General features: G+C 43.0%; 2 protein-coding genes and 1 long non-coding RNA gene across 3 annotated transcripts in view; 1 reads left to right on the top strand and 2 right to left on the bottom strand.

Moving 5' to 3' along the window:
* The first annotated feature begins 381 nt into the window (after nt 1-381).
* Nucleotides 382-9,314, top strand: LOC108248235 (E3 ubiquitin/ISG15 ligase TRIM25-like). The gene is made up of 9 exons (XM_017436864.3): nt 382-470; nt 799-1,416; nt 2,287-2,382; nt 2,459-2,692; nt 3,197-3,365; nt 3,449-3,475; nt 4,269-4,322; nt 4,835-5,032; nt 6,419-9,314. Exons 2-9 carry the CDS (start codon nt 805-807, stop codon nt 6,670-6,672), a joined length of 1,644 nt encoding a protein of 547 aa, XP_017292353.1. The 5' UTR covers nt 382-470; nt 799-804; the 3' UTR covers nt 6,673-9,314.
* Nucleotides 3,194-5,403, bottom strand: LOC112451435. The gene is made up of 3 exons (XR_003040261.2): nt 5,215-5,403; nt 4,807-5,041; nt 3,194-3,392 (listed from the first exon to the last, which is right to left on the bottom strand). It is a non-coding gene; the product is annotated as an uncharacterized LOC112451435 (long non-coding RNA).
* Nucleotides 8,725-13,979, bottom strand: part of dgke (diacylglycerol kinase, epsilon) — a 9,345-nt gene continuing 4,090 nt past the window's right edge. The window contains exons 9-11 of the mRNA XM_037974844.1: nt 12,825-12,952; nt 12,634-12,745; nt 8,725-11,573 (exon numbers count right to left, since the gene is read on the bottom strand). Coding sequence (XP_037830772.1) covers nt 11,358-11,573; nt 12,634-12,745; nt 12,825-12,952 — 456 coding nt within the window. The 3' untranslated portion in view covers nt 8,725-11,357. The remainder of the gene's footprint in view (nt 11,574-12,633; nt 12,746-12,824; nt 12,953-13,979) is intronic.

The following is a 13,979-nucleotide window of genomic DNA, read 5'->3' as shown; positions in this document are numbered from 1 at the left end:
AGAAATAAAATTTAAAAAACCTGATTGAGCTCAGATTATTTCAGGTAATCCGACACGTTCTCCGCCTGCCTCAGATTCACATCCCCGTCTTTACTTAACATAAAATTCAGTGTTTTTCTTACATGATATTTTGCTAACAGGGTGGACGCCAACAGTTAATGTGCTCAGGATGTCTGTTAGTGTTACTCTCAGCTGCTACCACACCAGACTTCAGCTCAGATCGCTTAGCTGTGGCGGCCATCTTAAATCGGATCGACTCCAGTCGTAGGTGTACAGATAATGATTACTTTGTGAGATATTTTGCTAACAGACCGCAGAACCGCTCTGTCCACAGAGCTCCACTTTAAAAGATCTGAACTATCCCTTTAAGTTGCGCAGCCTGGGAGGGGCTGTCACGTGACAGAAGCAGCGCAGAGTCCAGTTTCCTGACAGAACAGAACCGAGCAGAACCTCTCTGCAGATCCTGAAAAGTAAGTTTGGTTTCCAGATTATTTTTTTTGTTTGTTTGTTTGTTTGCAGAAATCTAATATTTAATTGGTCGAGTTTAGGTGAGCCGGAAGTTTGGTAAGGAGCGCGAGCAAACAACAAATGTTATCTTGTTACCGGCCATCATAGACATTGGTCACATAGAGACCTCAGAGACTGCCGCTGTCTGTTGGAGCGACCAAATAATTGAAATGTGAAAAACCAGGCGTTTTTTCATTATTTGATTTTTGATTATCAATTGAAATTGGAAAGAACGACTGATACACGGATTCAGGCTGAAGTCTGGGTTTTAAGTTTCGTTTCTCCTCTCAGCTCCTGATGACCTCGGCGCTGGACTCGGACCTGTCTCTGATGGGTCTGGAGGAGGATCTGACCTGCAGCATCTGTCTGAGCACCTTCACCTGTCCGGTCACCATCCCCTGCGGACACAACTTCTGCCACGACTGCCTGCTGGCCACCTGGAAGGACTCCTACAGCTGCCCGCAGTGCCGCACCCTGTTCCCCACCAAACCCGAGCTGAAGAAGAACACGGTCCTCAGCACCGTGGTGGAGACCTTCAGGGTCCGGTCCAGCACCTGTGAAGCTGGGGTTCTGGGGGAGGAGGAGGATGAGGATGAGGATGAGGAGGAGAGGAGGGATGCGGTCCGCTGTGACACCTGCATGGAAGCCGAGGCGGCTCAGACCTGCCTCACCTGCATGGCATCCTTCTGCGAGGAGCACCTGCGGCCTCACCGGGAGAACCCCACCTTCCGCCTCCACCAGCTGAGCCAGCCCGTGGGGGATTTATCGGAGCTCATCTGCTCCGAGCACCACAAGCTGATGGAGCACTTCTGCTGCGACCACAGGCGGCTGATGTGCAGCTCGTGCCTGCAGCAGGTCCACAAGGGCTGCAGCTTCAGCTCACCTGAGGAGCAGAGGAGCCTGAAGCAGGTGAGTCCGAGGCTGTCAGCAAAATATCTCCTGGTCCAGAGGAGGCATCTGAGTGAAGCTCAGAGCTCATTAACTCCATGGAAGATGGCCGCCACCGCCAACTGACCTTAGTCTGTAAGTGGGGTCATTTTACACACATTGAGCTACATTTTGGTGTGGTAGTAGCTGAGAGTCATACTCAGCACAGACCGAAACAGCTTCGAACTCTGGCCTGAGAGGCAGCGGGCGATAGGCATTCCTCCAAGGAAGGTTTGACCGTTCTAACATAAAATCTTCTTTATTGTCAAAGTCTTTTAGGTTCTGTCAGGTTTAATGATCAGTTGGAGAAGTGAGGGTTGATTAAAAACAGAACCAATCAGAAAGCTCGGAAGTCTGGTGCTCGTTAAGAATCCACCCATGGAAACTGACAGGTTCATGTCGGACACGCTCTGATCAGATCATCAAATCAGTAAAATAATCCCCGGATGTGAACAGAGTCAGAGGAGAAACGGTGAAGTTTTTCTTCAGAAGTGGAGTCAGTCTGGGAGGGGGGGGGGCATTAAAGCAGAAGTTTGGGCTGAGATCAGATGAAATGAGCCGAGATGTTCTGAACTCTAACGGGATAATTCCCTTAATTGATCACCACGGAGACGAGAAATATTTGTTTTCTGACCCTGACGAGCTGCAGTTCCAATTACAGCCAAACAATCATTTAATGATGTGTTAGAAGCATGAAAACGCTTTAAAAAAATCAGATATTCTAAAGTTATTTCGGCTTTATTAAGCCTAACAGATCAGTCGCTTCCCTTAAGTCTTGTTAAAATATCCGGCTGTATTTCAGGTTTTCCCGTCTCGTCTGTTTGACTTTGGGCTGAACTTCTGTCTCCACAGACGGAATTCAGGGAGAAGCTGGATTTGCTGAACGGGAAGATCGTCAGGACGGACTCTGTTGTGCTTCAAATGACCGAGCTGCAGAGCACACTCACGGTCGCTGTCACGCATTTTACACGTTTCAGCAGTTCGGGGGTTCCAGTTCTTATATTTCGTCCCTAACTCTGCTCAGGACGCGGCGGAGAAGAGGAAGACGGCGTTGGGCGTGATGTACCAGCAGATGAGGGACGTGCTGGAGCACGATGAGCGCGTCGCTCAGAACGAGGTGGACTGCGAGCTGGAGGCCGGGCAGACCAAACTTCGAGACTTCATGAAGAGGTTTATGGAGAACAGCGAGAGGATGAAGAAAGTCCGACAGGAGCTCAACGGCCTGCTGAGTCAGTCCCAGACGCCGGCTTTTCTTCAGGTGGGATGGAAAAATAAAAGCTTTGAAACCAAATAAAACCGAGCAGATATCTACATATAAACTCCAAATCAGACTGGATAAAGTGTGAAGCTGCAGGATTTCACTGAAGAAGCTGAAACCGCAGCACAACGGTAGCTAAAAGCTAAAAGAACAGCAGCTGAAAACAGAAAGTAGCAAAAAAGTCAAATTAAACAAATATTAGCTACAAGCTATAATCAGCACAACAGTAGGTAGAAGCTAAAAATAGCACAACGGTATCTAAAACTAGCTCAAGGCTGAAATGAGCAAAAATCATAGAAAACTGCTGAAAGTAGCCAAATGGTAATTCAAAGCTAAAAGTGGCAAAGCAGCAGCTAAAATGGTAGCTAAGAGAGGAAAACTCGTAGAAGAAGGCAAAAACAGAGCAAGATGCTAAAGCAGAAGTGGGGGGATTTTATTTTAAATAGAAGTATAAAAGGCACTAAGAGTCAGAGCTCAAACCAACCTCCCTGTCGTTCCTCGCAGGCCTCCTTTGAGCTGCCGAAGGTGGTGAAGTTCGACCCATACCCTCCTCGGATCAACCTGGACTCCAAACGGGTGACGGCGGCGCAGAGCTTTGCTGCCACCATGCTGGACAGCCTGATGCAGATCATCTCGCAGCCTTTCGAGGACCGAATGTCGCTGCTGAAACCTGGTAAATGTGCAGCAGCTGGGACATTAGCTGGAGACAGACCATAAATACATGAAGAAACTAATAATACGTTTATTTTTTTACAGAAGTGGACACTGACGCGCCTGCATCTGGTGAGATATCCAAGGAAATGAAAGAAATGAGACTTAGAGAGTGAATGCTGAGCTGAAGTTTTGTGAAGAAGCTGAAACTGAGAAAGAAACAGAAAGTTCTGAATGTATTTCAGTGAAGGAAATCTTTGCAAATAAAAGGTAAATATTTTATAAAGTATAAACGTTTCAGTCCCAGAGTGTCTAAAATCACACAAAGTTTGCAGAAGTCAGTCAGATAGATTAGATCACACGTGTCAAACTCAAGGCCCGCGGGCCAGATCCGGGCCCTCCGTAACATTTCATCCGGCCCTCTAGTCTGGGACAGATCGAGTCTCTGATTCTTATTTTGCTTAAAAAACTGAGCCTAATTAGTGAAGTTTTCTCCTGACAGTGACTTAGAAGCCAACAATATATAGTTTTAATTTCTGTATGATCAGGTTTGTCTGTTTTAATGTTAAAAATTAATTTAAAAGCTGAGTGAGTCGTAAGAAATGACAGCTAATGATGAGCTTTTTGAAGTTTGATCTATTTGTCTGTGTTCATTAAAGTCTGTTTGCTCTAAATTCTGTATAATCTGTAACTGGGAAAAGGTTGTTGATATTTCTATATGAATGATTTGACATAATACATCTAAAACCAATTAATTTATGTAATTTTTAATAAATATCGATTGTGATTGGCCCTTGGCTAGGACCAAATTTTAAATTTTGGCCCCATTGTGTCTGGGTTTGACCCCCCCTGGATTAGATAAATAAAAAAGGAGAAGAAGAGTGACGTTTGTGTGAGAGGGTGAATCACTGTTTCTCTCTTACAGGTGAGGAAGAAGAACCTGCAGGTTCTGAAAATAAGACGCCCCGGCCCAAATCTCGTACGTAAACCTTCTTCTCAGCAAAAAGACAACAAGAGATAGACAACTTTTTTTAAAAATTACTGTGCAAAAGTTTAAAACCATCACACTTTCTTGTTCATTAGTTGTTTTGATTCGGTTCTCAAGGCTTTCATAGGTTTTCTTTGAGTTTTAGCTGCGTTTTAACTCATTAACTCATAAAAAACTATTCATCAAGACCAGGGGTGTCCAGTCCTGGATCTCAGGGCCACCATCCTGCAGGTGTTAGCTGTTTCCCTGCTCCAACACCTGATTTAGAGGTTAAATCACCTCTTCATGTTCTGCAGAAGCCTGTTAATCACCCATTGATTCAAATCAGGTGTGTTGGAGCAGAGGAACAAGGAAAACCTGCAGGATGGTGGCCCTTGAGGACCATTTTAAAAGTTTACAAGAATTTTGGCTGCTTAGAAGCAAAGTAAAAACAGAAATAAGGGTGAAAAGAGTGAATTTCTCTGTTTTGTGTCACCTGATTCACGTCACCACTTCTGTTTCAGCAACACCAAAGCCCACAGAGCAGAACCCTCAGCCCAGGTCCAAAAGTCCTGGCCGTTCTCCCGTCCAGCCCCACTTCCAACCGGTTCATATTCCTTTTTACATCCAGTCTCCTCCGATGTGGAACCGACCCTGGTTTGGACCGGGCCAGACTCAGGGCTTTCCCAGGCCTCCTCTGTTTGCCGGCGGACACAAGACGAGTGAGTTCCCTGCAGCCATGTTCGTCACACAAGCGTTCAATAAATAAAATAAATTCCTCTGATAAAACACGCACGTTCCAACTGTCAGAAACTGGAGGTCGAAGCTACAAAGCTACCCGACTAAAAACATCAAAATGCACTTTAGCTCATTGGTTTCAGCTGTTGATACACGCAGCTCTTACCTTGTTGCTTTGTGTTCCAATGTGCTTCCGTTTAGTTTCCGTCAAACTGCCCCACAATTTATGACTGCTTTTTTATATTTTAAACAATTATGGCAAAAATGTTATCAGTCGCTGCTGAATTTTGTTTAATTTATTGTTTCCCGACCCACAGTGGGGTCAGACAGAAGCCGTCATAATATTCACTGTTTCCAGAAGATGTAACTGTTGTTTATCCCGCCTGCAGCGTTCAACACGCAGTCCTTATTGGTGCAGACTTTGCTGTGACGAGTTGCAGGTGTTTGAAAACGACACGTTTGTCTGGTTGTTCCCGTCAGTCTGCAGCCAACAGAGCCGAGGACAAAAGTCATCGAAGCTCTGCCAAGAAAAACAAAAGGCCTGAATTTCCACTTGTTCAACATCTTACTGAGCAAACTAGTTAAAACAGTTAAAGCAACTCGTTGCAAACTTTGAACTCAGTCGTAAAAAGACCATCCTTGACCTTGACCATCAGTGGTTGTGTTGGGTTTTCTTTTATGTCATGGACTTATTTCACAGTGAAAATATGTTGGACTTTAGTGTGTTGGGAATTGAGTGATTGTTGGGGCAGACTCTGAAACTTGCTTCCTGAAAAACAGAATTTGTTTAAAATCAGTTCTAGTTCTGGTTTTAATATTACAAATATGTGACAGATATGAGAGGTTTTTCTCTTTTTCAACCACTGCTGATGAAAACTGCTACCAAACCACCTACTACAGCCGACAGGGTTCATAGCGCTTTTATTTTGAAAACCGATACGCAAAGTGAAGCAATGACGTGGCGGACGTAATGCAAGGCCTCGTTTGTTGTTGATCACGTGATTTTGCTCAATATGACACAAGCTCCGAAGCTTCATCAGACACGCCCCCTTTTTACTCGGTACACGCCTCGAACCCTGGCTTCAGATGTCCCATCACTACTTTTACTCAACAAATCTGGGTATAAATACAAAATAGTTGGACTTCTCCATAGATGCCATCGTTGTTAACCTGCTGTTTCCGTAGGTAAACAAACACATGTGGTGATTGGCATCTGTTGACAAATTATGCCTATAATTAAAAATAAATTGTGAATTTCGTTTCTTACTTTCTGAATGTTGTCACGAAGTTGCAGTGAGTACAATTAAATGTTGGCACCGGACACATTTCTCGAGCTTCTTAGGAAAAAAATATTTCTTGTTTTCTTTCAGAACAAAGCAAATGGCCTCCCGGTGCACAAGGAGGACACAAACCTGATGCCAAGGGACCGGGTTCTGCCAGAAAAGATAAACCTAAAAGCCATCCACCTTCAGAAAAATCAGCTTGGCACAATCCGAATCCTAAAAGTAATCCGAATCCTAAAAGTAATCTGAATCCTAAAAGTAATCCACATCCTAAAAGTAATCCGAATCCTAAAAGTAATCCACATCCTAAAAGTAATCCACATCCTAAGAAAAGCAAGTAAAGGCAGCAGATTTTGTGTTAGCATTGATAAACCTGACACATGTAAAAATATCAGTTTATGGTTAAATATCACTAATGTGTTTCTTACATTGTTTGCTTGAGGTGTTCTTCTAATTACTGGTAAAATTTAGATATAAAACTAAGATGTTTTCTCGTTAATGTGACCTGACTTTTTAAAATAATTATCAAATGCATGAAGTAGGTCAGATGTTTTATTTTTTGAAGTAGGAGCAGAAATTTTATGCTTCGTTTGTAAATCCTGAGATTTCTGGACAGCGGAAGCTTTTTGTGAGGCGTTAATTTCTTTTTGTTTTTATAGTTTCTTACAACCAAATTACTCCTGCATCCTTTATTTTACTTATTGATCCATCAAAACATCCGTCTCGATCTGGAACAGTGTGCCACGACGTCTAATATTTGAAACTTTTGTACTTTTTAAACTTTTACCTTGATTTACAAAAAGAAATCCCCATAGATATACATTAAGATTAATTCCTCTAATTGTTGTTCTTCTTATTCTCCTTTTAGCTTTTAACTATGGTATTGCTAATTTAGGTTTTTGCAACTGTTTAGCCATTTTTAGTTGGTAATACGGGTGAATAAAGAGGCTCATATACAATATTTATTAAAATAAATAGTAAATTTTAAGATTTGAACAGTCTGCTTTTGTAATAAACATGTTATAATCTCTACTTTAAGAGCAGATGTGTGGATATATAATATTCTAACAGATAGACTGACTTTATCGACTCTGGAAAAAAAGAAAATTAAAACTGAAGATCTAATGAACTAAAGCAGCTCGGGGCAGGAAGGATTCAGAGCTTTAGCTGCCTGATAGAAATGCTGCTCTGCTGGTTTTTCAGTGAGGTGGAGCGGGTGGTCCCGGTTGTCCCTGATGGACAACAGTTTGTCCAGTGTCCTGTGTGGTGGACAGTGTCCTGCTTGCAGCTGATAGTGGAGCCTGTCGGTGTCGCTGGTTCCAATAAAGAGCAAACAGACTGATGAAACCTCTCCAGGATCTTACTGCAAACACTGAAGGATCTCAGCTTCCTCAGGAAATAAGAGTCTGCTCGTTCTTCTTGTACGCAGCGTTGGTGTGTAATCCTCCATCACCGCCACCTCCTCTCCGTTATGAGCCGTGGTTGTGAACACTTCTTCCTTTTCTTGGCCACGTTCAGCAGCAGGTGATTTCACCCAGCCCACTCCCTGGACCCACCCAACAACAAACGAATCATCAGAGACTCTCTGAAGGTGGCATGACCCGGGGTTGAACTAGAAGTCATTGAAGAGGAAATGAGACAGAACTCCAACTGTGGCCCGCCTGCCAGCCAGAAACAGGAAACTATCACCCCCCAACTTCTCCCCCAAATCACTGACACCAGAGGAACCAAAGTGATGCTCTTTGTTACCACAATCCAAGTGCAAATGAGCGCGCTGCAGGATGCAGAAAGGTTGCAGAAGTCGTGTTTGTTCTGTCCGAGTCAGGCTCGGCTCAACCCAGAACAAACACGCTCCTGTTTACCCCTGATTTCTGCATCCTGTTCCACACAGGTACATGACAGCATCATCAGCTCCCATCAGGACCGTCTGAAACCAGTCTCTCCAACACCTTCATCACATGACCGGACCTCAAGGTCAGCTGGTTTCTACTTCTTTGGGACCGGAACCAGGCAGGACGTCTTCCAGAGCACCAGGGCTGTGACCCAGCTCAGGCTCACGTTGAAGAGGTGATCTGAGGACTGATCCATCAGGCCCTGCAGCCTCCTGACCTGGTCTGCAACCCGTCATGTGAGGGATGGAGTCCGTTCAGTGGGGACAGTGAGGGGTGGAGCCTGTTGAGGAAACGGTTCACCTCATTTACCTTCTGCAGACCAGATGGCAGGCTGGTGTTCCGTATAGAACCGGTTATCCACAGAGTTAGCAGCTTATTTGTTTTAAAACTGGTGAATGATTAACACATTCTGTGTGGATTTATTGGTGTACGACGGCTGTAATCAGCCAACCTCACGGTTCCCAATGTTGAATAAATCAGGAAAAAAAACCCACAGAGATCTGAAATTTATATGAAAATATTTATGGGAATGTCTTCATATTCAAAACATCACATCTTTACAATCATCTCAGTCAGAATTCTTTCCACTTTCTGAAAACAACCTTGTTTTGAACGATTGTTGCCATTAAAGCTTTTATCTCCTAAATAAAGCGGTTTTGTATTTTTCCCCTAACAGAGGGCACATAAAGCCTCCCAGTGTAATGACCTTTGACCTCATCGCATTTTCTGTAGCTTCTTATCCAGATTCAGCAACTTCTTATGCCATATTTCCGACACAGTTGATGAAAACCTTTAGTTACGACACCGCAGGACTGCGATCCTTTCAGCACAATAAAAACTAATCTTTCAGGTTCAAAGAAGAAACCATCATCACCGCTTTAAATCCTTATAAACATTTTAATTTCTACTTTAAACTAAGTCAGTGCAACACACAGATACAGCTCTGATTAACACAGGATAAGTTGTGATCAGTCAGCATCTTACCTGCATCAGACAATCAATGATCTCAGTTTGGAGAACAGGAATAGATTCTCATAAAGAAGCCAAGCTAACAGCTAATCAGAACAGGAACTAAACATCTTAAACTCTAACAGCTCAAACAAAAACTTTTATATTTGATTATTTTTGCTTTTTAGCATTTTCTCCATCGAACAACGCTCGTGTTGCAGCGTGCACCGAGGTTCTGCTCTGCAGGTCGAAACCCAAAACAACTACAGACAAAGCAAACATGACTTCTTTTTGGTGAGATAAGAGGCTATTTGCATGAGCCGAATATACAAAACAGCTGTTGGTTAGACAGTTAAACAGATGATGAAGACTAAATTAGGGGCGGGACTCGTTAAGCACCTCAGTTTAATTCAGAGGCTGCAGACAAGCGATTAGCATAGATGCTACGTTAACACTGAAAACAGAAGAAAAGCTAACGCGGTTAGCTTTGTGTTCATCACTGAGCGTCATTAATTACAGACATTATTATTCAAACCAGTTCAACATCATTCAACTACAGGATCTATGGCAACTCCACTGGGACAAACGGCAGCGCGGATCTACGGATCTGTGCTGCTGCTTCAGCAAAGATTAATGTCAACAAAAATCAGTGTTTAAAGTCTTAAAGTCGATTCTGTGATGAATCTAAAGATAGATTATGACCCGCCTCTACTAAAAAATACCTTCTTTGTCCAAAACTCTTAAACAAATTAAAAGTCGTTTATTTTAAGCTAAATTTAATGTAGCTAACGTGGAAATCTATTGGTGAACCAAAACTGGCTAACTTATTGTCAATTTACCAAAAAAAACAACTTAATTTTATGATAAAAGGTAAATATTCCACATTTAAAAAGATACAGGAAAACTTTTCATTATTTTTAAATCTGGAAATGACAGAAAAGGTCTTATCGACCTAATGATTAATGTGACATAAGAGCTATTTATTTATCTTTCTTATTTATATCCTGATGTATTTCCCTACAGTAACAAATTATAATGAATATAAATATTGAACTCAAATGTGTTATTTGGCACCTTATTAGTTTTATTCTCATTACTGTTATTGTTTTAAGGCTTTTTGGATGTTTTTATGAGTTTTTTATGAGTTTTGTAACTGTTAAAAAAAAACAAAAACATCCAAACTGAGATCAGTGTCTGCTGCAGGTAAGACACTGACTGCTCACAACCCCACTTTAAAAAAGAAATGGAAACCTACCCCTTTAACGAAGGTACAGCAGGTGTCCTCGAACCAGGACTCATTTAAAAGCGTAGGCATCACACGGCTGAAAACGGACTTTCTGATATGGCTCAGAGGAAACCGGAGTTCATCCCGAACATCCGACACGATTCAGTCAGTGAAAAACATGCAACACATCCCATAAACACTGAACTCCAGTGGGGTGAAAATACTGCCTCTGGTCTGCCACCTCGTGGTGACGACCAGGAGGACAAAAACAGTGAAATGCTAACGGACAGCTGACGACACACAGCGGGAATGTCCGAGCTGCTTCCCGGGCAGAGGACAAACTGTGCAACACAAATCTGTAAACAAGCTGAAGGTTTGTGAGGACGAGGACAAACAAAGTCTGTCCTCGTTTACTTGGTGATGCTTAAACCAAACCTGTAACTCCTGCAGGAGGCGGGGGCTCCTAACGGCAGTAACCAATCAGAATCCAGACTCAGAAACATTTCCTGTGTTTCAGAGACAAAACGAATAAACATCAAAACAAGGAGTGATCATTTAACAAATGTTTTGGCCGCTTCTTATATTTAAAACCGTCTCCCCGCTGATTTTGTGCTTCGTCTGGAAAACAAACTGCGGGAAGTAAAGCGTCGGCCATCTTTTGACTTGTTTTACATCTTTACGGCCCGCTGTGGATTTCGACATGGCTTTGAGGGGGGGGTTTAGGTAATAAATACAGCACAGTTAACTATATGTGGCCTCTATACGGCACGAGGGATCAGTGCAAATAAACAGCAACCGTTCTCCACCTCCTCCTCCTCCTCTTCCTCCCAGGAGGCTAACAAGAAAAGAGCTAAAAGCTGAAACTAACCTCTCCTGTCAGAAAACCAAACCTTTAAAACCCGACTGTGTGAGCGAAGAGGAGAGTGGAAGTAAAGCGGATGAAGGAGGCGCCCGAGGAGCATCACGCTCGAGCCGAGGCCGGCCCCGGCGGTCTGGGGGAGTCCTGAGGCGTGGGGCTCTCCGTCTCCGAGGCGCTGGACTCGTCGTCGTCGGTCTGCTCGGCGCTGTGGTACAGCATGAAGGCCTGGGTCTTATGGGTGATGGTGACGGTGCAGGGTCCCTGGGCCCACGGCTCGCCGTCCACCTGCATGGGCATCTTCGAGCTCTTCAGAACCAGCTGCAGAGAAAAGGAACGTCATGACCTCCTGACGTTCAGTCCGTTTCGTTTCTCGCTTCCAGAAACTAAAACAAAACATGAAACTTTACGACAGAATCTGCTGAAATTAAACCCTTTAAATAAATTCAATCTGAGCTGAAAAGATGAAGTAAAAATAAAAAGAATTTAATGAAAATATTCATCCAGCCATCATCTTTATCACTTCATTTATGGATTATTTTTCACTATATTTACTCCATGGTTAAAGTTTATAAAGAAACAAATATTTTATATTTATCTGAGTGAATGACAGCCATCTGATCTCTGCTGCTCTGGTTTTTCATTTTTAGGTGACAAAATGTCCGTTTTATCTTTTTTTATTTCTATATTCTTACACTTAAACAAACAATAAATAAGACTTTATATTTCCTGAGTGACAATCTGTAGTTCTGAACCATTATTCTTTACTTTTTTCACCATTAACCTGAAAATTAAACCTGTAGGAGAAATCGGGCCCATTTACACATTAATTAATGAATTCTGTCCCTTTTAAATAGAAAATAACAGTTGGTTTAAATATAAAATACATGTTTTTTTCCTCTCTTTATAATTCACCCAATATGATGGAGGCTTCAGTGAGTTAAATGAATTAAAACTTCACTTTTTTTATTTTATTTAAATACATTTTATTGCAGAAAGGTAAAGTTGAAGAAGTGTTTTAATTAAAGCGTCTTCTCCTGAATCCTGTTCTGCTTCTTGCATCAAATGAAAACTTCATTCAGTTTTTTTTACTATTTAAATTTAAAATCTGTAACAACAATCGTTTTAGTGCTCTGACTGACGACGCAGCTGTAGATTATTATTATTATTGGCGGTTTGTGCAAGCAGGAAGAGGAAATGAGTCCGTGCTCGACATGAGCAGCATGAGTTTAATCAGATTTGTTCAAATTCGATTCGCTGCATGGAGGAGAACGGTGGTGAAAAGTAATCTGATTCCTTCTTCATCTCCCTCCAAACAGACCTAATGAGATCAACAGGAAGCTCTGCGGCGTGTGTGTGTGTGTGTGTGTGGCGGCCTCACCCTGACAGTGTGTGCCTGGCCCAGCCGCACAGGGTTGGCCAGTTTGACCTGGATCTGAGCGCAGTGGAAGGAGCCGAACACGCCCACCACCTCCAGCAGCCCGTCGTCCAGCCTGCCGACGGACACGAAAACAAAAAAGGTTTAGATTTTCACAGCCAAAGTCCCTCTGCGGTAACCAGAGCAGGTCTCACCGAGTTGGGGGGCAGGGCTCGTCTCCCATCCCCTCCCAGAGTCTGCAGCCGCCCCCCCAGTAGCCGATGTTGCACACGATGATGCCCTCCAGGCTGGGCAGCGCCACCTGCTCGCCATCCAGCTCCAGCTGTTGGTAAAACAAACACATTTCCAGCAGTTCTGCAGGAAAATCTCTACTTAAACACCAGTTCTGTCACGGAGAGTCCGACCTTCTGTGGTCCGTTTAAACTCAGAACGATGGTTCTGTGTGAAGCACAAGCTGCACGTTTTGATGCATTTTTATCAGAGTTCTCCCAAACATTCAGGAGGAAAACGGAGAAAAGTAACTAAATACATTCTATTTGCTGTAAAAATATACTGTGAGTGCCGAATGTCAGCTGAAACTTGAACGAGAAGCAGAACATTAGCTAAAAGCTAAAAGCAACAAAATGTTGCTAAAAGCTAACAGTAGCATCAGAAGACAAAAACAGATCCGGTTCTCTGGAGCTGGTGTCAAAGAGAAGAATGTTTTTGAGGGAACTGAAGAGATCTCAGAGTATTTCTCTGGGGAAAATATTTTAAAATAAACTGTTAAAATGTTTTGAAAAGTATAGAAGCTAAAACTAAAAGTCCCAGCAGCCGTCCTGAATGAGCTGAAGTCTGCAGAAGAAGAAGAAGCTAAAAACTAAAAATATGAAAACTGCCTGTTCACACAGTAAAGCTGCTTTAATGTTTAAGCTTTTACTCCCTGAAGGAAAAGGGATGAAACTAATGCACAGGACTGAACACCGTTTCATTTACACATCCTAACTTTTATTTTAAAAATTAGAAATCCAGTGCATGCAATAAAAGAACTGATTCAAGTGTTTAGAGATAAATGTGTCCTGGCTCCAGTGCCTCCAAATCAGAGGCCATGGTCTTGAGCCAGAAAAGGGTATAGTGCCTTCTCCGGGTCGGGGAGGATGTCCTGCTCCCAGTGGAGGAGTTTAAGTATCTCGGGGTCTTGTTCATGAATGAGGGAAAAATGGAGCGGGAGATCGACAGGCGGATTGGTGCAGCGTCTGCAGTGAAGCGGGTGCTGTACCCAGGGGCGTAACTTTGGGTTCAACATTGGGGGGGTTAGGCTCTCTGCCTATTTATGTATTTATTAAATCATTTACTTTTCTAAAAGGATT

This window comes from Kryptolebias marmoratus, linkage group LG3 (assembly GCF_001649575.2).
Source record: "Kryptolebias marmoratus isolate JLee-2015 linkage group LG3, ASM164957v2, whole genome shotgun sequence".
In the NCBI taxonomy this organism is placed as follows: Eukaryota; Metazoa; Chordata; class Actinopteri; order Cyprinodontiformes; family Rivulidae; genus Kryptolebias; species Kryptolebias marmoratus.
This window is presented reverse-complemented; position numbering and strand designations above follow the sequence as displayed.

Coding starts and splice junctions, on each gene's coding strand:
- LOC108248235 (XM_017436864.3), top strand. CDS start 805: ATGACCTCGGCGCTGGACTCGGACCTGTCTCTGATGGGTCTGGAGGAG. Junction 1,417..2,286: donor AGCAGAGGAGCCTGAAGCAG/GTGAGTCCGAGG, acceptor CTGTCTCCACAG/ACGGAATTCAGGGAGAAGCT. Junction 3,366..3,448: donor AATGTCGCTGCTGAAACCTG/GTAAATGTGCAG, acceptor ATTTTTTTACAG/AAGTGGACACTGACGCGCCT.